General features: G+C 54.1%; 2 protein-coding genes and 1 long non-coding RNA gene across 3 annotated transcripts in view; 2 read left to right on the top strand and 1 right to left on the bottom strand.

Moving 5' to 3' along the window:
- Positions 1-4: 4 nt before the first annotated feature.
- On the top strand, positions 5-10540 carry Niban3 (niban apoptosis regulator 3). Its single transcript, XM_035450408.1, has 15 exons — positions 5-175; positions 292-1410; positions 2443-2573; positions 3532-3657; positions 3965-4079; positions 4888-5055; positions 5166-5281; positions 5354-5458; positions 5544-5706; positions 6357-6547; positions 6640-6798; positions 7432-7548; positions 7620-7727; positions 8395-8485; positions 9326-10540. The coding sequence occupies exons 2-15, from the start codon at positions 1356-1358 to the stop codon at positions 9436-9438; spliced, it is 1758 nt and encodes a 585-aa protein (XP_035306299.1). The 5' UTR covers positions 5-175; positions 292-1355; the 3' UTR covers positions 9439-10540.
- On the bottom strand, positions 4761-13933 carry LOC118239442. The gene is made up of 2 exons (XR_004771572.1): positions 13375-13933; positions 4761-11549 (listed from the first exon to the last, which is right to left on the bottom strand). It is a non-coding gene; the product is annotated as an uncharacterized LOC118239442 (long non-coding RNA).
- Positions 13934-14027: 94 nt separating this feature from the next.
- Colgalt1 (collagen beta(1-O)galactosyltransferase 1) overlaps positions 14028-25159 on the top strand; it is a 13431-nt gene continuing 2299 nt past the window's right edge. Inside the window, exons 1-10 of the mRNA XM_035450403.1 lie at positions 14028-14296; positions 14840-14950; positions 15550-15667; positions 20926-21060; positions 21367-21571; positions 22755-22874; positions 23601-23677; positions 23769-23875; positions 24148-24280; positions 25040-25159. Of these exons, the coding sequence (XP_035306294.1) occupies positions 14055-14296; positions 14840-14950; positions 15550-15667; positions 20926-21060; positions 21367-21571; positions 22755-22874; positions 23601-23677; positions 23769-23875; positions 24148-24280; positions 25040-25159 (1368 nt within the window). The 5' untranslated portion in view covers positions 14028-14054. The remainder of the gene's footprint in view (positions 14297-14839; positions 14951-15549; positions 15668-20925; positions 21061-21366; positions 21572-22754; positions 22875-23600; positions 23678-23768; positions 23876-24147; positions 24281-25039) is intronic.

Genomic DNA, 25159 nt, shown 5'->3' on the forward strand with positions numbered 1-25159 from the left:
CAAGCCTTAGAACCAGTTCACGGGTACCGCGTGGCTGCTTGTGTTCCAGCCGTGTGGCCACATCCCTGCCACAAGGGTAAAAGGGAGCTAGACCATGAAAGAACATGCCAGGGTTCATCTGGCACCCCAGCCAGCGCCTCGGTCTCCTCGAAGCTCTCCCAGAGCCTCAAGCAAGGTGAAATATCTTGAGCTTTCCCCGATGATGCCACAGGGTCACATAACAATGAGAGAAGTGTCTGAGGCCAGTCGTATGTCCCCTTAGACGGTTTTCTCCCCTACCTCCTCTTGCAGACACTAAAATGTAGGTACAATGCCTGGAGCTCAAGCAGCCACCTTGGAGCATGAAGTGGATCGGTGTATCAATGGCCTACTGTGGTCCTGTCCCCGCCCAGTCCAGGGGACCTAGTTGGGGAGGCTGGAGGACCTGGCTCTGTGTGGAATTCTGAGAGGCATCCCCAGGAAGGTCCCACAAGCCAGACATGAGGCGGGCATTGAAACCTCCCTGAGCCAACTTGGAACGGAAGGGTGGGGTCCAGAACCACAAATGGGAAGTTTCTTTTGGTGTCTGGTCCCTGAGGACTCCTCAGCTGTGGCAATGAGGAAGTGGAACAGGCTGGGACATAAGACAGTGAAGACACAGCAGAAAGGACGCTGCCCTGCTGGGGAGTCCAACAGCCAAGGGCAGAGGCTGAGCTGGCCTGGCAAAGGAAAGAGATGTGGACGGGAGGACTCATGTGAGCAGCCCTGCCCCTGCACAGGACATACCATTGCCTGTGTCCCTGTCTCAAGGGGGACACTGATACGTAGGGCCTGCCCCATGCTCCAAGGTGGCTGTCATGCCTACACGCCAGCCTCTGGAAAGGGGAGGGGAAGGAAATTGCTTAAGGGAACGTCTTCCCTCGTGGGCAGACTTGAGACGATGGGCACGGGGATGTGTCCCATGCACACTATAACCCACGCCCCAGGTCATTTGTTTGGTCAGTTATCTGTTCTTTTTGTTGAGACAATACTTCATGTAGCCCAGGTTGGCCTCCATCACCTAAACTCCAGATCCCCTGTCTCTGCTTTCTGAGTGCTGGAAAGGCAGAGATGTACCACCCCACCCCCCACCCCGTGTCAGGCAGGGCATAGCTTTTTCCCACACTGCCTTGGTCTCCCCTGGGGCGGTCCCCACTGTCCCCCACAGAAACCCCCAGTCTTGGTCTGGCCTGTCCCCAGGGGACAGGAGGAGTCAGGTGCAGACAGGAGGGGTCGGGGTTTTACCAAACAGCAGTACCCTCCTGGAACTTGGGCCACTTGACTACTACCCCGAACCCTGAGCAGAGGGACCCAGGGAGGCTCTGCACAGTGACAGGATGGGGGCGCGGCCCTCCAGCCCCTTGGACAAACGGCAGCAGCAGCAGCTGAGGGGTGAGCAGAGGGATGGGGGGGGGGAGTGGGTTGGGTCATGCTGTCCTCTGCACAGGAGGCAACACTGGCATGGGCTCCTGGCACCAAATATGTGGTTCCTGCTGGTTCTCTTGTCCTGCTGGGAGTGGGCTTGTATTGGAAAATTCCAGAGTTGTTCAATGTTTCGAGACAGGGTTTCCCTGTGTAGTTCAGGCTAGCCTAAAACTCTCTGTAGACCAGGCTGGGCTCAAAACCAGAGATCCACCTGCCTCTGCCTTCCACAGGCTGGTATTAAAGATATGCACTACCACTGCCTGGCTTTGGAAGATTCCAGATTTAAATGAAACTCAAATGGCTTTGCATGGTGGTGGATACCTATCATCCCAGCACTCAGGATCCCTGAGTTCAAGGCCAGCCTGGGCTGAAACAAACGGAAAGTGAAATGTGGCATTTTTGATGGGGGACTCGTGGGCCCACTGAGGGCAGAGGAGGGGCCAAAGGCAGGTGACTGCACATGGTTCTCATGGCCCTCAGGAGGCCTGGCTGCATGGACATTGGGACTGAGGCTTTCTGTACTGTCCTACACGAAACCTAGGAGAGCGGCTGGACTAACAGGATATGGTGTCTGTTCACCAAGGGGATGTGGCTAGGCCAAGCTAGACGAGGGTATATTGTTGAGAGAGTGTGGGAACAGCATTTGGGGAAGAGAACTACCCAAGCAAAGTCTTGCTTGTGCTACAGATCATCTCTCCAAGTCCCAGGACTAACTGCTGCCTGCGTTCGTTGTGTGCTGCTGAGTGAGGCAATCCTCCTCTTTAGGCCTCATTTTCCTGAGACTCAACAATGTCCTAGGATGAAAACACCTTTGTGTGTGTATGTGCAGGCCAGCGTCAACATTGGCTGTCCTCTTGGACTGCCTTCCACCGTACTCGTTGAAGCACGGACTCTCATGCTGGGACTCACCAATTGAGGCTGATCTGGCTGGCTGGCCAGCTTAGCCTGAGATGACACACAGGTCCCCTGGCCACAGTGTTGGTGCCTTCTCCCCCACAGGTCAGGTGGACAGCCTGCTGAGGGCATTCTTGCCATGTTACCGAAGGCAGCTGGCGGCAGCCGTCCTGAGGCAGATCTCCAGGGAGCTGGGACCCCAGGAGCCAGCAGGATGCCAGCTGTCCCACACCAAAGTGCGTGTGGTGGAGCACCCCTAGGGCATGTGGGGACCCAGCTGTGGTTGTCTCCAGAGGATGAGGTGCTGGGGAGGAAGCAGTGACCTCAGGGCCTTTGCACGGGTGGATCAGGAAGCAAGGCAGGCACCTGAGGCTTGGGGAAGTGTGTTCCCTGCCAGGGGCAACAGCCCTGGGGTTGGCCAAGGCTGGGTAGTGTGATCGAGGGCCCCAGCTTCCTCATGTACCTGCCCTGCTGTTGCAGCCATGGCAGCAGGGAAGCATGCCTTGATACGACCCCATGCCCATGTTTCTTGCTCCATTGTCCCTCTGAACCTGTTCTTGGAAGCTCAGGGTTCATTAGTGAGATCAAACAGCCTGGAGCTGTAGCCACTAATAGGCTCCCATGGTCTCCATCTGTCTCCTACCCTGGGACAGTCCTGGACTAATGAGGCAACTCAGGACCAGAGAGGCAGAGTGAGCCACGTGAAGAGTGCACAGGTGACTGGAACCTGCGGTTTCTCACTGGCTCACTTCCCTTCCTGCTGAGGGGAGGCTCCATGGGCAGAGGTCACCTCTGGGGACTCTCCCTGTCCCATGCAGGACATCCCCACACCTGCTACAGAGACTCATGTAGCTGGACTAGTCTTAAACTTGATGTGTAGCTGAGGCTGACCTTGAACTCCTGCCTCAGCCTTCCTGGTGCTAGGCTGCCTTTCAGCCTTAGGAGTCTGGTGGGTATGTGTAACCAAGCCCAGGCTGTCTAGAGACTGCATGGGAAACTGAGGAAAGAGAGTCACTGGGACCTAGCAGTCAGTGACCTCCCCATGGTACCACAATCAGATCCTGTGGCAATCAATCAATTAAATGTAAAAGAAAAGCTGAGGGCCCTGCTTTTGGTGGCAACTGAGACTCAGGCAGAGTTCAGGAGACCCTAAAATCTGCTCTAGACCCAACGACAGCTGGCATCCTCTTGCAGAAGCTGCCCCGAGTCCGGGAGCACCAAGGACCCTTGACCCTGCTGCGGGGCCACCCGCCACAGTGGCAACCCACCTTCTGTGTTCTGCGTGGGGATGGACGTCTGGAATGGTTCAGCCAAAAGGAGGTGAGTAGATGACCAGAGGCCCTGCCTAGAATCTCCCAGCAAGAAGCTGGGGGCATGGCCCTGGGGTGGAGACCCTGCTGAGAAAACCCCAGTGAGGGGCTGTGGGCATGGCCCTAGGGTGAAGACCCTGCTGAGAATCCCCCAGTGAGGGGCTGAGGGCGTGGTTTAATGGTAGAGTTCTGGCCAGTAACATGCAAGGTCCTCAGCTGCAGATGACCCAGAGGGATAGGGAAGTGCTTGGGGAGCTTGCTCACCTGCCTCTGGTGGTGAGGAACCTGTTTGGTCTCAAGCCTTTGTCTGGTCATAGGAGTATGAGTCTGGGGGCCCTCCCCTGGGCTCCGCAGCCCTGACTGGGTACATACTGCTCACTTCCCAGCGTGAATACCTCTGCCTTTTGGATGACCTCTGCCCAAGTTCCTCTGGTAAGCATCCCTGGGTTCCTCCCAGCCCTGTGGCCATTCTCCCTGTGCACTTTGGAAAGCTGGCTTGATCCACCTCCATCTATTGCCATTAGCAACTTCCTACCCACAGCGGGATTCAGTGTCTACAGATGTTGCCAGCTGTCCCTTGGTGGATGGCATTGTTCCTCAAGTGAGTACACTTGCTTTGGGAAGGAAAAGAAGGACCCACAGTTCCTAGGAGGACATCAGTAAAGTCAATGGAACAAAACCCAAATAGCAAAGAGTCTAAGGAACACAGCAGAAGTAATGCTGGTGGAGCCGGGCTTTACTCCCAGCACTCAGGAGGCAGATCTCTGAGTTTGAAGCCAGCCTGATCTACAGAGTATGTTTCAGGGCAGCCAGGTCTACACAAAGAAACCTTGCCTTGGAAAACAAACAAACAAAAAAGAATAAAGCAACAAAACAATAGAAGTTAGGGCTGGAAAGATGGCTCAGTGGATCAGAGTTCGATTCCCAGCACCCACATCAGGCTGTTCACAACTCCAGGGCATCTGATGCCTTTGTGCTTGACATATGTAAAAACACGCACATATGGTTGAAGATAAGCAGTGTGCAGGTTTGAGCACAGTCCAGCCGGGGGCCTGGGCTTCCAGTTTCTCCCACTCTGTCCCTGTTCACCAGTTCCAAAAAAACGACGTAGAGTTCATCTTGCCAGCCCACATAGTACTAGGGCTTCTGCTGTGTTTAATCTTTGGGACAGCTTTTGCTCTAAAGCCCATGCTGGCCAGGAAGTCACACGGGCTCTTTGAGGCTGCTGTCTCGCTTTCAGGAGATCTCGCCCAGGAGGAGCCTCTGAGGGTGCTGGAGGAACCGGTGAGCTTTGCGCTCTTCCTTGTGCACCCGTTCCGGGCTCACCTCTGCTTCTGCGCCCGCACACGGGGGGCGCAGCGCGCCTGGAGGCTCAACCTGCAGGGTGCCATCCGTCTGAGAGCCACCGGTGCGTGGGAGCAGAGCAGGGCGCGGGTGGGAGGCTGGAGGACGACGGGCATGGGTGCGGGGCTCCCCGGAGAGGGCCGGGGCGCAACGCGCGGCTCATGATGCCCTCAGTCCTCCAGCGCAGCAGGGCGCCCGCGGCCTGCGCCTTCCTGGACGCCGTGCAGCTTTATAGACGACGCCGGGGCTTCGCTGGTGGCAAGGATGCGACACTGGGCTCCGACGCGGAGGTGAGTGGTGTCCCGAGGCCTGGTTGGGTTCCGCCACCCGCTGCACACTACACTTTCTCGCCTCCCTTGTAGGTGCTGAGCGCCGAGCTGATGCGGGAACTGTTGCCCGGGCTGCGCTCACAGGCGCTGCGGGGTCTGCGCGGTGCAGGGCGCGCCCGGGCCCGGGCCTGCGCGGAGGTGTGGAGCGGGGTGCGGCGAGGGGAAAGGGAGGGGGGGCGCCTCTAGCCCCACGTGGTCGCCCACACTGCCCTCGACGCTGCAGTTCCTCGACGCTGTGCACGCGGCCGTCCTGGCCCGGGCATCCGCAGGTCTGCGTGCCTTCCAGCCAGAAAAGGACGCGCTGCTGGCGGCGCTGGAGAGGACGGTGCGCGCAGAGCTCGAGCACATCCTGCAGCAGCGAGCACAAAGGGCGCGGAGACTGCAAGGTGAGCGGGAGGCGGCGCGGGCCTGGGTAAGGGGCGGGGCCACCGAGGAGAGGCGGGGCATAGGCGGGACGGAGCAGGAGGCCGAGGGTGGGGTCAGGGAAGTAGGGGCGGGGCCATCCGGCAGCGGGTGAGCAGCTTCGGGAGCTGGGCCTGCAGGCAGGGGAGGGTCGCCTGGGGCGGAATCAGGCGGCTACGAGCTGGTTGGACGGAGCTTGACTGAGGGGGTGGGGTCTTGTGGCTGGAAGGTGGGGCCTAATCGGCGCGGGGCGAGGCCTGGAGGATAGGCTTGGGAAAGGGAAACACTGAGGATTAGGGTCTGACACTGGATCCTAGCCCGGAGAAGGGCGTGGTATGAGAGGGCGGGGCCTGAAGCCTGGAGAGACCCAGGCCTGTTGAGTTGTGGGTCAGGTAGGGAGGCACAGGTGGTGGTGGCCTTGCAGGATGTGTTCTGTGGCCCAGTTATCAAGACTCGGGTTTGAATCACCTCCTGCTTCCTCTGTCTGTGCCCTTGGATCAGGTCTCACTGATGCTACTTAGCCTCAGTTTCCTCAGCTGTAAAATGGGTATTAAGCTGGCCAGGTTGAGGTCCCTGCTCCTAGGCATCCACTGAGTGACTGGTGGAGAAAACTCCAGGTCCACATTTCCCTCAGTTGAGATCCGGGACGCTCTGGAGGCGTGCCTGTGCCGCATGGTGGACCCGCAACTGTCCCAGCTGACCCTCGCGCTGCTGAGCCCCGTGGAAGCCATGCTCGGAGCTGTTCGGACCCTCCTCATCCGGGGCATGGACCGGCTGTCTCACCACCTGCGAAAGAACCCTTCAGGCACTCGGCTGCGCAGGGAGGTTAGCACGTGGGCCGTCGGTGGCATGCCCCCTTGGCCTACCTGTATCATAAGCCAAGGGTGCCTTCTCATCTGACTGGTATTCGTATGTAGGTTTATGAATTTGGGGAAATACCTTGGGATCCAGAGCTGATGCAAATCTGCTATCGGGAGGCAGAGAGAAACCGCAACCACCTGGCCCAGCTGGCAGAACCCTTTGGCTTCCTGGGAATGCGGAGCCTGGTGTTTGGGGTCCAAGATGTCGCACAACAGGTGAGGAGAGGGAATGGGAAGTGTGCATTGGGTAACCCTGGTAACCCTGGCAGAGGAAGACAGTGTGCGCTTATGGGAAGGAACGGCCCCGCTGGTAGGCAGGCAGAGCCTGGAGAGAGTGAGTCTGCGGAGGGTAGTAGGGAGCCTCTGTGAGCATGGACAGACTCAAGGTTTAGAAAGCTGTCTCCTGTTAGGAGTTCTGTCTAAAAAGGCCTGAGTGGAGGAGGCTGGAAACCTTGACCCAGATGCGGGTGTGGCGGTGCCAGCCTGGCCCAGCACTTGGGAGGTGGAGGCAGGAGGATCAGGGTACCAGGGTCATCCTCAGTGCACAGTGAGTTTGAGGCCAGTGGAGGTTATGCGAAGACCTATGTAAAACGAAAAGAAAGCTGTGTTTTGAAGGCAGTGATAGAGCCCTGTCATGGCACAGGGAATGAAGTAGGAACAGCCTGAGGTAACCCATTGGTACCTGGCAAACTTGTTCACTTTATAGCACAGGAGCACTCCCCAGGGAGGCTGCCCATCTTTCCTGAGACTACAGCCCAGGGGGCAGGGGCCTGACCCAGGCTTCTGGGAGAGCATCTGAGCCAGATCAGTGGTCCTGGGTGTGGGGTCATCTGGGCACCTCCTTCACAGCTCATGGCAGATGCAGTCACCACCTTCCTGCAGCTGGCGGACCAGTGTCTGACATCAACTCTGGACTGTGGCCAGGCAGCTGAGCAGCTGGAGAAAGTCAGGGGCCTTGTGCTGAAGGTGAGGTGGGTGGGAGGGCCCCAGCTGGAGTACTGAAGGCCGCTGCAACAGGCTGGCTGTATCCCCTGCAGAAGTTCACTTCAGACAGTGAGACCACTCGATGGAGGTTCACCCGGGACTGGCTACTGGATATCTTCTGGCCCTTTGTGTGGAACGAGCTTGGGGTGAGCTATAACTTGGTGAGCAGACACTTGAGACATCTGCTTGGGGTGGGGGATGGGACAGTGTCTTCTTGAAGCTGCTTGGAGAACTAGATCCTACCTCTGCTCCCCAGACTGGGCCCCCTGGGGGGGTCTTCTGGGCTTCCACAGTGCCCTTTGCATCTTGGTTCATCCCTAATGCTTGCTGACCACACACACTACAGAGTTCTATCCTAGCTGTGCTGAGCATGTGTGGCCTCCATGGATCTAGGTTTATATGGGAGAATAGACTATGCAAAGGTCCTGGCGGTGTGTGTGTGGGGGGGGGCCCACAGACGACTGGCATTGTGTGTTAAGGACCAGAGAGGAGGCAAATGAGGTTGGGGTTGAGGGAAGAAAGGGTGTGGGTAGGGAGGACCCAGCCTCTGGCCACCTTAAAGTCAGGCCCAGCAAGTATGGATGTGACTAGATGCTAACAGGACTCTTCAGAGGAAGTAACTGTGGCGAGGTCTCAGCTGAGATGCTTGGGAGGTAGGATGGCTGGGTGGGCCTTAGCCCATTTCTGACACTGTTGCACATGCTATGGTGTGTGGGACCGTGCGGAGGCAAGTCCGTGTTACAGAGAGGGAAACAAGAGTGTTCCAGCAGATCTGGCTGGGGAGCACATAGGTCCTGCATCCAGCCAAGCTCCTGACTGTGGTCCTAGGAACAGCCTGAGGTGGATGGGGACATCCTGGCCACTGAGGGTGTCTGCAGGGACGTCATCCAGGGCCTCCTTCTGCAGAGAATTGATGGTGGTGAGTCCCCAGCTGTAGTTCAGGGGAGCTTCGCTCAGCCCGTCATGTCCAGTAGATGCTTGCACAGGACTAGAGGGACCCTGGGCAGACAGTGATGGGATTCCCTGGAGGGGGGCACTGGAATGAGATTCTCAGGAGGATATTGTGGTTCTCAGGAAGATGAGAGAGAGGCAGTTTGTACCTGGTACCAGAGAGTTGATCTGGAGTTCACTCAGGAGCTCCCGGAAGTTCACAAAGCCTTTGAAGACGGCAGAGGACGAGGGACTAGGAAGGTTCAATGAGTGGTAGGATCCAGAGAAGATAGAGTCCCAGGAGCCAGGGAACAGAGGGACACTGTCCTCAATGTGTAGGCCAAACAAGAAAAATGGAGCTGAGGTGGTGATGCAGGCCTCCCATACAAGCAATCCTTCTGCATCCCAAGCGCCTGAACCCACATGCCCAGGAGAATAGAATGTTTTTTAAGGATTTATTTTTATTTTATGTGCATTGATGTTTTGCCTGCATGTCTGTCTGTGAGAGTTTCAGATCTGGAACTGGAGTCACAGATGGTGTGAGCTGCCATGTGGGTGCTGAGAACTGAACCCAGGTTCACTGGACGAGCAGCCAGTGTTTTCAACTGCTGAACCATCTACTTCCAAGAGTAAAAGTTTTAAATGGCTGCAAACTAAGTCAAGAAATGGGGGCCTGTATAAGCTTCTGACCCTAGAGCCTGTGTGCATGCTTAGGGAATCCCCCATGCCATTGATTTGTGATGTCTGCACAGAGCAGCAGGTGGGTGGGGCTGCCAGCCTCCTGGCTAGGTAGAGAGCAGCTATTGATTAGCAATGTCTCTTATTCTAGAGTTGAAAAAGATTCTTGGTGCCTGTAACAGAACCTGCACTCGGGCTGACTGCTCAGTAGCCCAGTGGAACCAGGAAGGAGTAGGTGAGTACCTCAGAGTTTCTGGGCCATAGCAAGGAATGGCTGTGGGGTTGCACAAGGTATATAGGATGTGGCAAGGGTAGAGTGGATGGGACAGGATGAGCTTCATCTCCTGAAGTAGCCAGGCTGGCCAAAGTCATGGTGAATAGGTGGAGAAGCCACAGGCTTGGCACACACATGGTGATAGGCTTGTGTCCCAGTTCCTGCCACCTAGACACAGTCGGGGGCTTGGCAGTTACTTTCTATTTTCAACTCTGGGAGGGGAGATGGTGATGGTTGGCAAAGGCACTTTGAGGCAAGGTAACTTGGGCTCACTTGTTACACAGCCATAGCTGACTCAGATACTCTGACTTTGATGTGGACCTATTTGGTTTCCACATGTGTTCACGTGAAGTCACAGAGAGACCCTTATGTGGTCAGATAATTAACATACAAGGGACTTGAGTAGACCTCCACCTGCCACATACACCAGGGATGGACCTGAGTCCATCTTTTTGTGCACACACAGCCTTATGGTTGAATTCCCATGGAACCTCAGGGTGTGGAGACGCAGGCTGGCATTTCCACAGGACTCTGCAGAGTGTCTCCCGCCTGGCCAGTCCACTGTGTCACACAGCTTGTCAGTTTCTCCTGCTTTGTGAGCTCCAGCCTCCTTATCTGTGGATCCCCTAGGCCCTACCCCCAGCTTGTGACATGTGACATCTAGGTGACAGTTACCATTTCCACAGATGAGGGAGCTACAGCTCAGGTTTGAGATGGAGAGACCTACTCTGGTGGCCAAATTCAGCCACTCCATCCACCATTGCTTCCAAGAACACCGAAGCAGTCTTCACCCACACCCATCCTGGGGGACAATGGATAAAGACCCAAGTGTGTGAGCTGCTTCTGGATTTTTAACTGCTGCAATTCAACAGAGAATTAGACTATATATGTTCCTGCTAGAATTTGTACACTCAAGTTCTAGGCTACCGTAATAAGACATTGTAAAGAAAAACAACAACAACAACAACCAAAAAACCCCAACAAACCCCAAAACCTCTGTTGATTTGACACATGTAATCCCATTAATTTTAATTTTTAAACTTTTTTGCTTTAAAAATCTATACAATTTTTAAAATTTATTTTAAAATTTTTTTTTGTGTGTGTACATGTGTGTACATGTGTCTGTGTGTGTGTGTGTGTGTGTGTGTGTGTGTGTGCCTGTAACAGTCAGAGGACAACTTTCAGAAGTGGGGTTTTCTCTTTCCATCAAGGGGGTCTTAAGGTTGGAGCTCAGGTCATCAGGCTTAGCAGCAAGCATCTCTACCCGATAAACCATCTCGGTGGCCCTCAGTTTTACTTTATTATCATTTGATTTCTAACTGCTTGAATGACTAAATTGAGCTTTAAAATTTAAAATGCTAAGGGCTGAGTGCTTAAATGGTCAAAGTCCCACCCCTAGCCCAGCCCACAGGGATCCTCTGTCCTGGCTTCCAGTCAAAAGCACTGCTGTTGGTCCCTGCAGCCTTGCTCCCCACCCCCACCCCAGTTGCCACCTCCCTAGTTGCTTCCAGAAGGTTCCAGGGAATTTCCCCAACGCTCCCTGCAGGGCCAGAGGAAGCCTGAGACCAAGGCAGTGCAGCTGTGTCAGTTCCTGGCGTCAGCACCAGGACATTTAATTTTTAAATTTACTCATCTTGAATAGCTCTGGCTGCCGAAGAGGTCCACCTAGACCCAGGCTAGAATGCAGACACTAATTCTGGAAATAGGGCGGATGCAAGAACACTGTGCTGCCACCTGTGAGAGCAGCTGTTGGCTACCAGAGCCAAGTCCTTCCCAGAGGAAGTAACACAGTGTCGATTTACTTCCTTGGTATGAGATTTCATGAAATCCACAGAGTACTGAGTTTGTTTTGTTTTTGTTTTTGTTTTTTAGTTTATAACATGCTGTCAAACTGACACCCATATGCCCTGACATCAACCAAGTTAGCCTGTCCTGCCCTCCCCTCAGAATGAGTACCCTTTTCCAGAAATACCCAAACATGTTTCTTACACACATTTCTTGTTTGGTAATGGGTCTGGCTGGGTATGCTGTAACCAAGGCCAGCCTCAAACTCCCAGAGATCCTCCTGCTTCAGCTTCCAACGTGCTGGCATTTTAACCTGCTGAAAAGTTAATTGTTGTTTGTTTTGATTGTTTGTTTAGTTTAAATGGAATCTTATGTAGCTCAGGCTTCCCTGGACTTGCCTGTGTAGCTGAGGGTGCCTTGGCCTGGGAGTGACAGGTTGGTCATCCCTGGCTGAGTTACTACTTAGAAATGATGTTGGCATGATTAATGAGAATATTCCTCCGGGTGAGGGCACAAAAAAAAAAAAAAAAAAAAAAAAAAAAAAAAAAAAAGGAAAGACTGGCTGGCACTGGTACTTTACACCATTAATCCCAGCTCTCTGGAGGCAGGTAGCTCTCTGAGTTCCAGGCCAGTCTGGTCTAAATAGTGAGTTCCAGAACAGCCAGGGCCACACACAGAAACCCTGTCTTGAAAAACAAAACTAAGAAGCCTATAAGGTTTTCCATGGAAACATGGGTAGTATCTCCAGAGAACCTACTCAACAAAGCAGAGCCTCTGGGTTCTGGCTCCAATGTTGCACCCTACTGACATCCCTGAAGTCTTTCCAGAATGAGTGGGGAGAGGGCTGGGTTTGATCCCAGGTCCCAGGGCCTGGAGGAGGACAGGAACTGGGTGCAGAAGGGTCACTGTGACTTTACAGTAAGCCTGGGCTGTACAGTGAGTTCCACCCTGTTTCATAATCCAGAAAAAAAGAGGGGGGCTGGTGAGATGGCTCAGCTGGTAAGGGTGCTTGATGCCCCTTGTTGGACTCACATGGTGGAAGGACAGGAAGAACACACACACACACACACACACACTCTCTCACACACACACTCTCTCACACTCACTCCCTCTCTCTCACACACTCTCACACACTCACACTCACACACAGAGTCTCACACACCCTCTCTCTCTCTCTCTCTCTCTCTCTCTCTCACACACACACACACACACACACACACACACTCTGTCTCTCTCACACACACTCTCTCACTCTGTCTCTCTCTCACACAAACACACTCTCTGTCTCTCTCTGTCTCTCTCACACACTCTCTCTCTCATTCTCTCTCACACACACATACACATTCTCTCTCTGTCTCTCTCTCTCACACACACACACACTGTCTCTCTGTTTCTGTCTTTCTCTCACTCACTCTCTCACTCACACACCCCCTCTCTCTCACACACACACAGTCTCACAACCCTCTCTCTCACACACACACACTCTCTCTCTCTCTCTCTCACACACACACACATACTCTCTCTGTCTCTCACACACAAACACACTCTGTCTCTCTCTCCCTCTCTCTTCGTCTCTGTGTGTCTCTCTCTGTGTGTCTCTCTCTGTGTCTCTGTCTCTCTCTGTGTCTCTGTCTCTCTGTCTCTCTCTGTCTGTCTGTCTCTCTCTCTCTCTCTCTCACACACACACTCTGTCTCTCTGTTTCTGTCTTTCTCTCACTCACTCTCTCACTCACACACCCCCTCTCTCTCACACACACACAGTCTCACAACCCTCTCTCTCACTCACACACACACTCTCTCTCTCTCTCTCACACACACACACATACTCTCTCTGTCTCTCACACACAAACACACTCTGTCTCTCTCTCCCTCTCTCTTCGTCTCTCTCTCTGTGTCTCTCTCTCTCTGTGTCTCTCTGTGTCTCTCTCTGTGTCTCTCTCTGTGTGTGTCTCTCTGTCTCTCTCTCTGTCTCTCTCTCTCTCTCTCTCTCTCTCTCTCTCTCTCTCTCTCTCTCTCTCTCTCTCTCTCTCTCTCACACACACACACACACACACACACAGAGTCCTCTGACTTCCACATCCACTCCCGACACATAAATAAAATCGCACAGGGAGGGAAAAGACTGCGTTGAGGGAGCTCACCAGTCAGGCTCCCCGTTGCTCCTCCGCGGGGATGGGCTTCAGTTCCCAGCACTGCCTGGTGGCTCACAACCGCCTGAAACTGCAGTTCCAGCCTTCTGGCCTGCGTGCATGAACATGGTGTACAGACAGACATGTGGACAAAACATCGTCCACAGAAAATGAAGATATAGAGACGGGTGAGGAGGTCAGAGGACAGCAGTTCGGGGCTGGTCCCAGAACTCAGGGCATGCGGGGCGACCAGCGCTTTTACCCGCGGAGCCACTTCGCTGGCCTCTTAAAATGTAATTCAGAAACAACGAAAATAACCATGTCGAAACCGAGGAAATGAGTATGACAAGGTCCTAATTACACGCTTCTGTACAGAAGCACAGAGTCAATTTAGAGGGCTCTCAAAACAGGGAGCACTTCCAGGGCGCGGTCACAGGACGGCCCTGCCCCTTTAAGGTGCGCGCTGGGGGCGGGGCTCTGGAGGCCTCTGACAAGCTGGCGCCACGAGAGTGGGTATCTTTTAAAGGCGCGGCCTCGTGGCGCCCACTCCCCGACGACTCACAGCGCGGCCAGAGCGCGCCTTCCCTTTAAGGAGCGAGGAGGGGCGGGACCTGGATAATCCTTCCCCGCCCCTTTAACGCGCGGCCCTCGTCCGCCGGCAGAAAAGCGGCTTAAAGGCGACGCGTGGCGCGATGGCGGCGGTCCCCGGCGGAGCGCGGGCGCTGTGGTGGCCGCCGTGGCTGCTGCTGCTGCTGCTGGGAGGCCCGCGCGGCGCGGACGGCTACTTTCCCGAGGAGCGCTGGAGCCCCGAGTCCCCGCTGCAGGCACCGCGCGTGCTCATCGCGCTGCTGGCGCGGAACGCGGCGCCCGCGCTGCCGGCCACGCTGGGCGCCCTGGAGCGGCTGCGCCACCCGCGGGAGCGCACGGCGCTGTGGTGAGCGGCGGCCGCCCGGCTCTGCGCGGCAGGGACCCGGCTCTCTGTGCCCCCGACTACCGGGGCCCGTCCCCGCGGCAGCTCGGGCCTCGCCGCTGAACCCCGACCCCCAGACTCTGAGAACCGGCCAGGCCGGTGCCTCCCAGGCCCTTCCAGCGCCCTGGGTAGAGCCGGCAGCTTCCCCATCAGCTCAATGAACCTAACAGGGTTCCGGACCCAGTCAGACCCCGGTGTGAGAGACTCGAAGGCCGCGAGGACAAATGGACCCTTCTCCTGAGGGACGGGGCGGCTGGGACGACACCGTGACTCAGTTTCCTTTTACACAGCTTTGCTTTGTGACAGGGCCCTCACTTTATAAGGCCCTCAGCTTTATAAGCTGGCAGGCTTCGTTCAGCTGTGTAGCAGCTACCCGGGCATCGAATTCACGGCCTTGTTACTGATGGGCAGCGGGCGCCGCGCGAGCAGGAGGGTGGTTTATCCAGGGCGCTGTAGCTGCTGGTGACTGAGCCTTCCTGTTTTTCTCCACTCCCCTTATGCTCACAGGGTGGCCACGGATCACAACACTGACAACACTTCAGCCATACTTCGAGAGTGGCTGGTGGCTGTGAAGGGTTTGTACCACTCTGTGGAGTGGCGACCGGCGGAGGAACCCAGGTGAGCCTCTGGTCCGCACAGCGGTACACAAACCTAAGAAGCTAGGAGCGCGTCCTACCCCACCCTGGGCTTCTCCAGGAGAGCCTGACCCATTGTCCAGCCGACCTTTGTCCCCGCTATCTTCCACTCATTGTCCAGCCTTGGACACAACCTGCCACACCTCCATGGCAGAAGCCCTTTATCTGCTGCTGCTCCTGGACACCCACTTTCTTCTTTAATTTCGTGATGAACCTGTCCCACTATGTAGTCCAGGCTGGCCTGGAACTTGCCATCCTCCTGCCTCAGTCTTAGGGCTGGAATCACAGATCTCCACCCTTACAGTAGCCGGTGGGATTGCATCTAGTGATGTGCTGTGGGCTCTCCTGTTCCTTTTGTGCCCAGAAGCACCCTGATGGCCCGGGTCTCTAGCCAGACACAGCTGTCCTTGGTCCTCAGCTGCCTTAGCTTCTGGGCCTCTGGACCCCGCACCTTTGTTCCCCACGCTCTCCTTGGAGGCCTTCAGATCCTCTGAAGCTTCTGTGATCCCTCCGGATGTGGCTTGGTGCTCTGGAGGCCCCCTGGTGCCCCACAGTCCCCACATCACAGCTACTCTCTCACAGTTCCTACCCAGATGAGGAGGGCCCCAAACACTGGTCTGACTCCCGGTATGAGCATGTCATGAAGTTGCGCCAAGCGGCCCTGAAGTCTGCTCGGGACATGTGGGCTGACTACATCATGGTGAGTCTCTGCATGCGAGAGGGGGAGGAGCCTGAGGAACCCCACTGGGCTACACAGAAAACCTTGTCTGAAAAAAAGGAGGGGTGAAGGGAGGGGGAGGGGCCTGTGACCATAGCTCATGGGTACTTGAGGCCTACATCCCATCCCAGGCCCCCCCAAAAAGAACAAGTGGGTCTTTGTAACCCCTTGGAGTTGGGCATTACATTGTTTTTTGGGGAGAGGGTTCGAGACAGGGTTTCTCTGTAACAACCCTAGCTGTCCTGGAACTAGCTCTGTAGACCAGGCTGGTCTCAAACTCACAGAGATCCTCCTGCCTCTGCCTCCCGAGTGCTGGGATTAAAGGTGTGTGCCACCAATGCCCCGGTACGTTTTTAAAAATACATGTTTTGAAATAACATTATTTATTTGTGTGTGAGGGGCATTCGCGGTCAGGACAGCTTGCAGGAGTGGTTCTCTCTTCCACCCTGTGGGTCTTGGGGATTGACCCCACCCCCACCCCCCATGGAGCACCAAGGGTCAAGAGCTGGGTGTCTGATGTAAGTTCCAGGCAGTGGCTAAGGCCTGACTTCCTCTTCCCCGACTTGCAGTAAGCCTGTAAGGAGAAAGTCTCTGGGGTTGGAGAGCCCAGTGGGTGGGAGCCCTGGGTGCTCTTGCAGGGGACTCAGGATCAGCTCACAAGCTGCTAACCTCAGGTCCTGGGGAATCTGGTGCCCCCTTCTGGTCTGTGTGGGCACTGCACACCCCTCCTTTTTATTTTAAACCATTCATTTGTGGGGTATTCATTTGTGGGTTCTGCTTTGGGTTTTTTTTTTTGTTATTGTTTGTTTGTTTTTTGAGACAGGGTTTCTCTGTGTAGCACTGGGTATTCTGGAATTTGCTCTCGACCAGGCTGGCCTAGAACTAGGTCCTTCTGCCTCTGCCTCCCGAGTGCTGGGATTAAAGGCGTGCGCCACCAACGCCCGGTTAGGCCTTGTTAGGTTTAACCTTAAAAAAATAACAATTTTTGAAATGAAGCCTTCTAGTATCAAAATAAAACTTTTTAATCATAGATACAGTCCATAGACAGACTGGCAACTCTACTGATCTTTTTATAGGACCTCATTATGGAATATTGCAGGGTTTTGTATGGCTTAGTTTATCCAAGTAAAGTGAAGTCAGTAAAGAAAGGAGCTGGACAAACTTCACTGGGAACCCGAGTATACCTTCAGAATTTACAAATCTTGGTTATCAAAAACACACATTGTTACTTACCTGAATTTTCTAGCAGCTTGGTGTTGACCCTTTCCACATGAGGGGGGCCCAGTAGGGCGAGAGGAAGCTTCCTGGTACACCGGCGGTGCGGTGCAGGGTGCGTGTGTGTGTGTGTGTGTGTGTGTGTGTGTGTGTGTGTGTGTGTGTGTGTCTGTGTGTGTGTGTCTGTGTGTGTGTCTGTGTGTGTGTGTGTGTGTGTGTGTGTGTCTGTGTGTGTGTGTGTCTGTGTGTGTGTCTGTGTGTGTGTGTGTGTCTGTGTGTGTGTGTGTGTGTGTGTGTGTCTGTGTGTGTGTGTGTGTGTGTGTGTGTGTGTCTGTGTGTGTCTGTGTGTGTGTGTCTGTGTGTGTGTGTGTCTGTGTGTGTGTGTGTGTGTCTGTGTGTGTGTGTGTGTGTCTGTGTGTCTGTGTGTGTGTGTGTCTGTGTGTCTGTGTGTGTGTTTGTGTGTGTGTGTGTGTGTCTGTGTGTGTGTGTGTGTGTGTGTCTGTGTGTGTGTGTGTGTGTTTTCCTGGTAAAAGTAGACAAAGCAGGAAGCTCCACAGAAGTGGGGAGACCAGTGGTTAGTTCAAGTAAAGAAGTACAAGTGCCCTTAGAAGGTAGAATGGCCCCCATGGTGGGGCCCTCATGTAATTGCCCCAAGAGGGGTGTAGCCAGGAGAGGAGACTTACTGAGTAAGTGAGGAGAGACTGACAGTTAGATAAGGTGGGGGTAAAAAGTTTCTACATCCCCTCTCCACCGATGCAGCAGTCCAAATCAGACCAACTCAAACCGAATTAGAAAAAGCTCACATTTAATAGACACAATGCTCCCGGGTGGCCTTCCAGCCCCCCAGAGAGGAGAAATTCATCCTGGATGGACCAGAAAACCATGAGTCTGTGGGGCGAAGCTTCCACCATAACAGGAGGGAAGAAGAGGCTGCAGAGTGCATTCTAGAATTGAGTCTAGTGGGTGGCAAAAGCCAGCAGAACCAAATGATCTGTACATAGCTTAGGAGAGTCAGAGTGGCCGAATTCCTTGAAGAGGGAAATTTATGCTACGCCCGGGTTTCAGCCCCAGATAAATGAAAAAAATAAAGAAGTAAGGACATGGCTGCTCCTAGGTGTGGTAGGGGAGAAAGTTTATTGTGGATAAAAGGGAGAGCGCAGCCAGAGGCAGGGACAGCTGGGAGAGTCCAGAGTGGACAGGACCAGATCGCGCTGTAGAAGAGAGGGGAACTGGGTACTGCAGCCAGGGGGCCAAAGGTACAAAAGGGCGGGTAACCAAAATGTCTGGATTATATAGGGGAAAGGGCTGCGGTAGTGACAGCCAGTCATACCCTGTAACATGTAGGGCCTGAGGGTTACTGAGAGAGCCGGGCAGCCATGTCCACTTTGATGCATTAAATATGAACGTCAGGCTCCTGTCACAAGTTTGAGCTTCTAGAAGCTCCTAGAACTTTGTGGAACCTATTGGAGTCTCCCAGAACAGACACCATGTCCCCTTCCCTGCTTTTGGCTTTGTGGTTTGTGGTTGGCTCTTTTTACTCCCCTTCCACCAGCCTGGCCGGAGGTCACTGTGAGGGTTAATACAGCTTTTTATAGTAAGTTCCACTTTTTGGCACTAGGGACTTTGGAGCACAGGAATATGGGATCACTTCTGTGGAAGCAAAGGGTCTCTCTAGGATGAATTTCAGATTTAACCCCTTGCTCTGTAGAAACCTTTTGTCTTGTTAGGAGATATTCACACCTCTTCTCGACTCAGTTTCTGGGTACAAAAACCTCTAATGTGGTTATTTGAAGGAACCATCTCCCCAAGCAATTCTCTGTCAGGAGACCTCTTGGTTTTCTGGCAGGTCTCTCTTGACTCTCATAACGAAGTTTGCAAAGGCCCTGTGTAGACCAGGCTGGCCTCAAACTCACAAAGATCCACCTGTCTCTGCCTCCTGAGTGCTGGAATTGTTGTGCCCAAGTCTCGAAGATCCCCAAAGACCACCAGGGAGACAGACCCACTGAACTGTAAAAGCAAGGTTTTATTGTTCATCCAACCATGACAGAGACCCAGTCTATCAAGCTGACACAGCAGCCTCCACAGGGAGTGAAGTTCTCTGTCTACTGCTAGGTTTTAAAGACAAAATTTACAGGAGTACATCAGTGGGTACAGGTTGGTTTCTGATTGGTTGACATTTGGGAACAATCAGGAAAATTTCTCAAAGTCATATTTTGGCATGAAATACCTGTGACCCAGATATTCTTATTGGTCAGTGCTGAGAGGGAACATTCTGTGGTTTCTATGGCTTTGTCTTGTTACTTGCAGGTGGCCTGTTGTTCGTAGATACCAATAGTTTTCAGAACTGTATCCTGGAGACTATAGGGGAGGTTTTGGTCTCCCCTGGAGTTTCTTTTGTGGCCAAACAGTTCCCAGGAACCAAGTACCTAGGAGGCTAGGGAACATCTGTAGTTTCTTTGTGTTCAGTTTTGGCCCTAGGCTCCGGGAGGCCAGAGGATCTGGAGTTTCCTTGTGTCAGAGGCCTACGTGTCTTTTCTGTAGCCTGTCATGGCTGCTAAAGCAGGGGCTGAGTGAGGGTGTGGTCCCTTCAGAATCAAAAGTGTGCACCACCACCATCTGGCCCAACCAGCTCTTATAACTTAAAGTAACTCATTTTTATTAAATCTACATTCTGCCACATGGCTCATTATCTGTCCTCTGTACCGTATGTTCAGCTTCCCCCTTGTTTGTCTGGCGAATTTCCCATGCCTCAGATTCGTTCCCAGAGTTCCACTCTCTGCCTGAAGTCCCCCCATCCTCTCCTGCCTAACTATTGATCATTCAGCTTTTATTATTTTTTTTTAAGACAGGGTTTATTTGTGCAACAGTCCTGATTGTCCTGGAACTCGCTTTGTAGACCAGGCTGGCCTCATGTTAAAGCAATCAGAAAGTGCCTTAGGCAGGTGAGGAAAGACAGACGTGTCTTCACACGGTGCACAGAAAGACTGTCCTGACATCAGTGTGAATTTGTGTCTGTCTGGTGGCTAACTAATATTCCACACCATGGCCTCCATCTGCTTCGGGGCATTTGTATATTTCACTTTTTGGCTCCTGTGATGGGTTACATGTTTGAACCTGTGCCTTCCATTTTTTAGGGTTCATCTCCCAGGGTGGAAAGTTAGACTTATCTTTCTCTAATTTTTGGAGGTACCACCAGACTGCCCTAGCTTACACAAGATTCCAGTGTTTGCAGGGACCAGGTGGGTCTAGCTTGACCCCACAGCTCCCAGGGCATCTGCCTCCCCAGCTGAGGACACCCAGGAAGCCTGGCCCTTGGGTGGCAGGGAGGTACGGGTGACAGCTGATCCCAGTCTTCTAAAAGAACTGTACAGGGCAATAGAAGGCAGTGGGGACCAGAACGTGGGACTGCCTCTCATTGCAGCACACTGTGGTGGAGTCCAGGCATGGATATCAGCTGCATCCCCAGCCCTGATGGCCAGGGTTTTATTTTTAAATAATAAATAAGTAAAATTACTTACTTGTGTGTTACTTCCTGAGTCAGGGTCTCTCTGAAGCTGGAGGAACCCAGTGGTCCAGTTCCTGTCTCCATGTGCACAGTTCTGGGATCCCTGCACACAAGACATAGCTTTCTCCATGGGAGCTGGGTGTGTAGCCAGGCAGTTGCCTTATCACACTGAGCTGTGCCCTGGCCTCACAACTCAGTGCTTTTTATTTTATTTTATTTTAATTTTTACGTGTATAAATGAATATTTTACCCACATGTATGTCTGTGTACCACATACCTGCCTGGTGCCCGTGGAGGCCAGAAGAGGGCGTCAGAGCCCTTGGAGCTGGAGTTACAAATGGTTGTGAGCCACCATGTGGGTGCTGGGAACCAAACCCATATCCTTCGCAAGAGCAGCCAGTGCTTTTTACTGCTGAGCCGTCTCTGCAGCCCCTCAGAGGCATTGAGAGGACCAAGGACTCCCTGGATGTCCGTACCTCCACCTGGGCCCGGTCACTCTGACAGTGGGTGACTCTTTCAGTTTGTGGACAGTGACAACTTGATCACCAACCCTGACACCCTGAGTCTTCTCATCGCTGAGAACAAGACTGTGGTGGCCCCAATGCTGGACTCCCGCGCAGCTTATTCCAACTTCTGGTGCGGAATGACCTCCCAGGTAGGTGGGGACCAAGACAGGTGGGCTGAGCACTTGACAGACAAGCATTGGGGTGGGTCTGCAGGTGTCCCCACCCCTTCATTACTGAGGTTGGAGCAGGAGCAGTGAGAGAGACTGGCTGTACTTTACATGTCAACAGTTAGGAAGAGGCGGCTCAGGCAACCGTGGGGGGCCTCCAGTGGTCCCGGCCGCGTCCACTGTGAGGGGTGGACACAGTGAGAGAGCTACTGCTGTAGCTGGATGCAGGCATCACAGCGTACACCCCCTGTGGGCTCCAGCACACCCTGATCCCTCCACCCCGCACAGGGCTACTACAAGCGCACCCCCGCCTACATCCCCATCCGAAGGCGGGACCGCAGAGGCTGCTTCGCGGTTCCCATGGTGCACTCCACCTTTCTCATCGACCTGCGCAAGGCGGCTTCCAGGAACCTGGCCTTCTACCCACCACACCCTGACTACACCTGGTCCTTTGACGACATCATTGTCTTTGCCTTCTCCTGCAAACAGGCAGGTGCGTGAGGTTGTGTGGGTCCCAAAGAACAAGAGTGCAGAGTGCATGAGCCTCGGGCTCAGCCGTGTGCAGGGAGGTTCTGCTCTGGTCCCATCCCTGCCGCAGTACCACACTGAGCAGACTCACTCCCTACTCCCCAGCTCCATTGGTTGGTTTGGTTTGTTTTTCCAGACAGGGCTTCTCTGGGTAGTAACTGTAGCTGTCCTGGCACTCACTCCAGAGACCAGGCAGGCCTCGAACTCACACAGATCTGCTTGCCTCTGCCTCCTGAGTGCTGGGATTAAAGGAGTTAGCCACCACTGCCTGGCACTCCCTACTCCTTAAGACTTGTTGATCATCATGATGGTGGTTCACACTTCTGATCCTGGGACTTGGGAGGCTGGTGTAAATTTATGGCACACACAGATCCCATACCAAACAAAAAAATAGACATGCGTGACTACTATTTTCACTTTCTTCCAAGTGTGTGTTGTGTGTGTGTTTGTATGTGTGTGTCTGTGTGTCTGTGTGTGGTGAGGGGTGTGAGTGTGTGTGTGGTGTGTGGTATGTGAGTGTGTCTGTGTGTGCTGAGAGTTGTATGTGGTATGTGTGTGATGGTGTGTGTGTGTGTGGTGTGTGTATGTGAGTGTGTGTGTGTATGGTGAGGGGTTGTGTGTGGGGTGTGTGTGATGGTGTGTGTGTGATGGTGTGTGTGTGTGTGTGTGTGTGTGTGTGTGTGTGTGTGTGTGTGTGTGAAGTCAGAGGAGAACCCACGGGCATCAGTTCTCTCCTTCCACTGCGGGTCCCAGGGATGGGACTCAGCACCTTTAATCCCAGCACTCAGGAGGCAGAGGCAGACAGATCTTTGTGAATTTGAGGCCAGCCTGGTCTACAGAGCGAGTTTCAAGACAGCCAGGGCTGCACAGAGAAACCCTGTCATGGAAAACTGAGATAGGAGGGTGGGGTGTCTGGCTCTTTTGTGAGTTCCCCACCAGTGTATGGCATCCTGACTAGTAAGAGCCTGCTCTCACTTTTGCTTTTGAACACTCACAAACCAAAACCAGTTTTTACGTTTTTTTTAAAAGAATGGCCAAAATCTGAAATGTAGAAACTTTTTGCTTGAGTTGAGGTATCATGCAGCCCAGGCTAGCGCTGGGAAGTCGGGCACGTGCCACACTGACTTGTCTCTTGTCGCCGCTCGCAGAGGTGCAGATGTATGTGTGCAATAAGGAGGTGTATGGCTTCCTGCCCGTGCCGCTGCGTGCACACAGCAGTCTGCAGGACGAGGCCGAGAGCTTCATGCACGTGCAGCTGGAGGTCATGGGTGAGTCTCCGTGGGCCACAGTCTTGGCTGTCTTGCAGCCCCCATGACTAGAATGGGTGCTGCTGGGGTGTGACACGGGAGGCTGAGGTCAAGGGATGGCAAATCACGGGCCAGCCTGCACTACAGCCAGAGAGACTCTGGCTGTGGGTGAACTCACAGTGTTCACAACTTTGCAGTGAACTCACGAGGGTTGTGCACCCATGTAGTGTCTAGGGGGGCACTTTTGGAGTGGCAGTAGTCAGTGTGAGCCTCACGGCATTTCTGTGAAGCTTGAGAGTGTGCCTGAGGAGAGCAGGGCTGGACTGCCTAAATCATCACACATATACTACTGGGGTAATGCTGCAGTAGATATTGAGCACCTGCTGTATACCAGGCTCCATTCTGGGCACTGGGACTCTAATGTGAGTGGACAAGACCCTACATTCTTCCCAAGATGTTAGAAATGGAGTTAGGAGAGCAGGGAAAAGGCCTTGAATCCAAGGCCTGACACCGTGGGGCCACAAGAGGAGGCTGAGCAGTCACAGGTCCAGATGCTGCCGCAGGCTGTCATAGCTGAGGTCTAAGTTGTTCTGTGCAGCAGTGTGGTATGGATGAAGGTCTCGGGCAGGAATGGGCTACTTGGGCACTGGTGTCAAGGGCTGAGATGGGAGCATAGCCCAGTCACACTGGGAGCTTGGAGGGCGTGGGGTCCTATGACCCCGGTGATCCCTGCTTTCTTTCCCTCAGTGAAGCATCCTCCAGTGCAGCTGTCCCAGTTCATCTCAGCACCCAGCAAGACTGCAGACAAGATGGGCTTTGATGAGGTGGGCTGCAGCCCCCTACCCCACCCCCCACCCCCACACCCCCGTGGGAGAGGCAGCCGTCTGATCTGGGGCTCACTGAGACTCTCCACAGGTCTTCATGATCAACCTGAAGAGGAGGCGGGACCGGCGGGAACGCATGCTGCAGGCCCTGCACGAGCAGGAGATTGACTGCCGTTTGGTGGAGGCTGTGGACGGCAAGTATGTTGCATGTGTGTGCGCTTGTGGAACCAACTCTGGCAGAACCTGGGTGCAACCAGGAAAGAAGGAAGGCTCCTCGCCCTTGGACAGGCTGCCACACTCTTGAACAACGACGTGGGGGTGGACTCATACCAGCCCGGTGGGCCGCTCACAGGAGCAGAGGTTGACAGCTGCTTCTTTTGATCCTTTTCCTCACCCCTCCCCATCTCCATCCTCTTCCTCTCCCTTCCCCTCCCCCTTGCTTTCCTCACCACCCTCCCCCACCCCCACAGAGCCATGAACACCAGCCAGGTGGAGGCTCTGGGCATCCAGATGCTGCCTGGCTACCGGGACCCCTACCACGGGCGACCACTCACCAAAGGGGAGCTGGGCTGCTTTCTCAGCCACTACAACATCTGGAAGGAGGTGGGTGTCTGGGGTGAGGGAGCCTGGCCCACAGTCCTCAGTTTCCTCACAGTTTAGGTCAGGCCCAGAGGCCCAGGGAGGGACTATGGTCCCCATGCTGCCACCTGACTACAGCAGCAGGACCTGTAGCTGCCTTTTGGTGTCTGTCCCACAAACTGTCTTCACACTGGCTCTGATACTTTTGAGTGGGGCCCTTGCACTGGACATGTGTAGAAAGTGGGCCTGGGGAGTGGAGGAGGACTGCAGGGCAGGCGGGAAGACTGTGAGCCCCAAGTGAGACCTCCTTGTCCCCAGCCTGACTCTGATCCCTGTTTCTGTAGAAGTGATGGCCTCTGGCATTAGTATCACTGGGCCATATGTTAGGGAACAACAGACAAAGATGTGCCATGATGTCACACGTCCAAATTTGGGACTTGCAAATTGGTAGCTGTGTGGGTGGGGTGTTGCCTCCAGATGATGAGGTGCAAGAAAAAGGGCCCCTGGATGCCCAAAGTGATGGGTGCTTTGTGGGCCAGCCTTCTTTCCTGAAATGCCTCACGGGCAGGCAGTCTGGCTGCTCCAGGCCAAGGAGAAAGGGTGAGACGAGCCTGCCTGACGTTGCCAAGAGGGAGGCTTCTTGGTTTCACAGTCAGGAGACAGGCAAGTGGAGGAGAGAGATGGTGGGCAGACTGCTGGGTGCGGGAGGTTGGCATGCACATTTCCTTCCCAGCCAGCAGCTCTGGCTGGGTCTCTGTGACTCGGCGGGGCACCTTCCTCCAGGTGGTGGAGCGGGGACTACAGAAGTCCCTCGTGTTTGAGGATGACCTGCGTTTTGAGATCTTCTTCAAGAGACGTCTGATGAGCCTGATGCGGGATGTGGAGCGTGAGGGGCTGGACTGG

The sequence above is a fragment of the Cricetulus griseus genome (genome assembly GCF_003668045.3).
Source record: "Cricetulus griseus strain 17A/GY chromosome 1 unlocalized genomic scaffold, alternate assembly CriGri-PICRH-1.0 chr1_0, whole genome shotgun sequence".
Lineage (NCBI taxonomy): Eukaryota > Metazoa > Chordata > Mammalia > Rodentia > Cricetidae > Cricetulus > Cricetulus griseus.

Coding starts and splice junctions, on each gene's coding strand:
- Niban3 (XM_035450408.1), top strand. CDS start 1,356: ATGGGGGCGCGGCCCTCCAGCCCCTTGGACAAACGGCAGCAGCAGCAG. Junction 5,056..5,165: donor CATCCGTCTGAGAGCCACCG/GTGCGTGGGAGC, acceptor TGATGCCCTCAG/TCCTCCAGCGCAGCAGGGCG. Junction 6,799..7,431: donor TCCAAGATGTCGCACAACAG/GTGAGGAGAGGG, acceptor CCTCCTTCACAG/CTCATGGCAGATGCAGTCAC.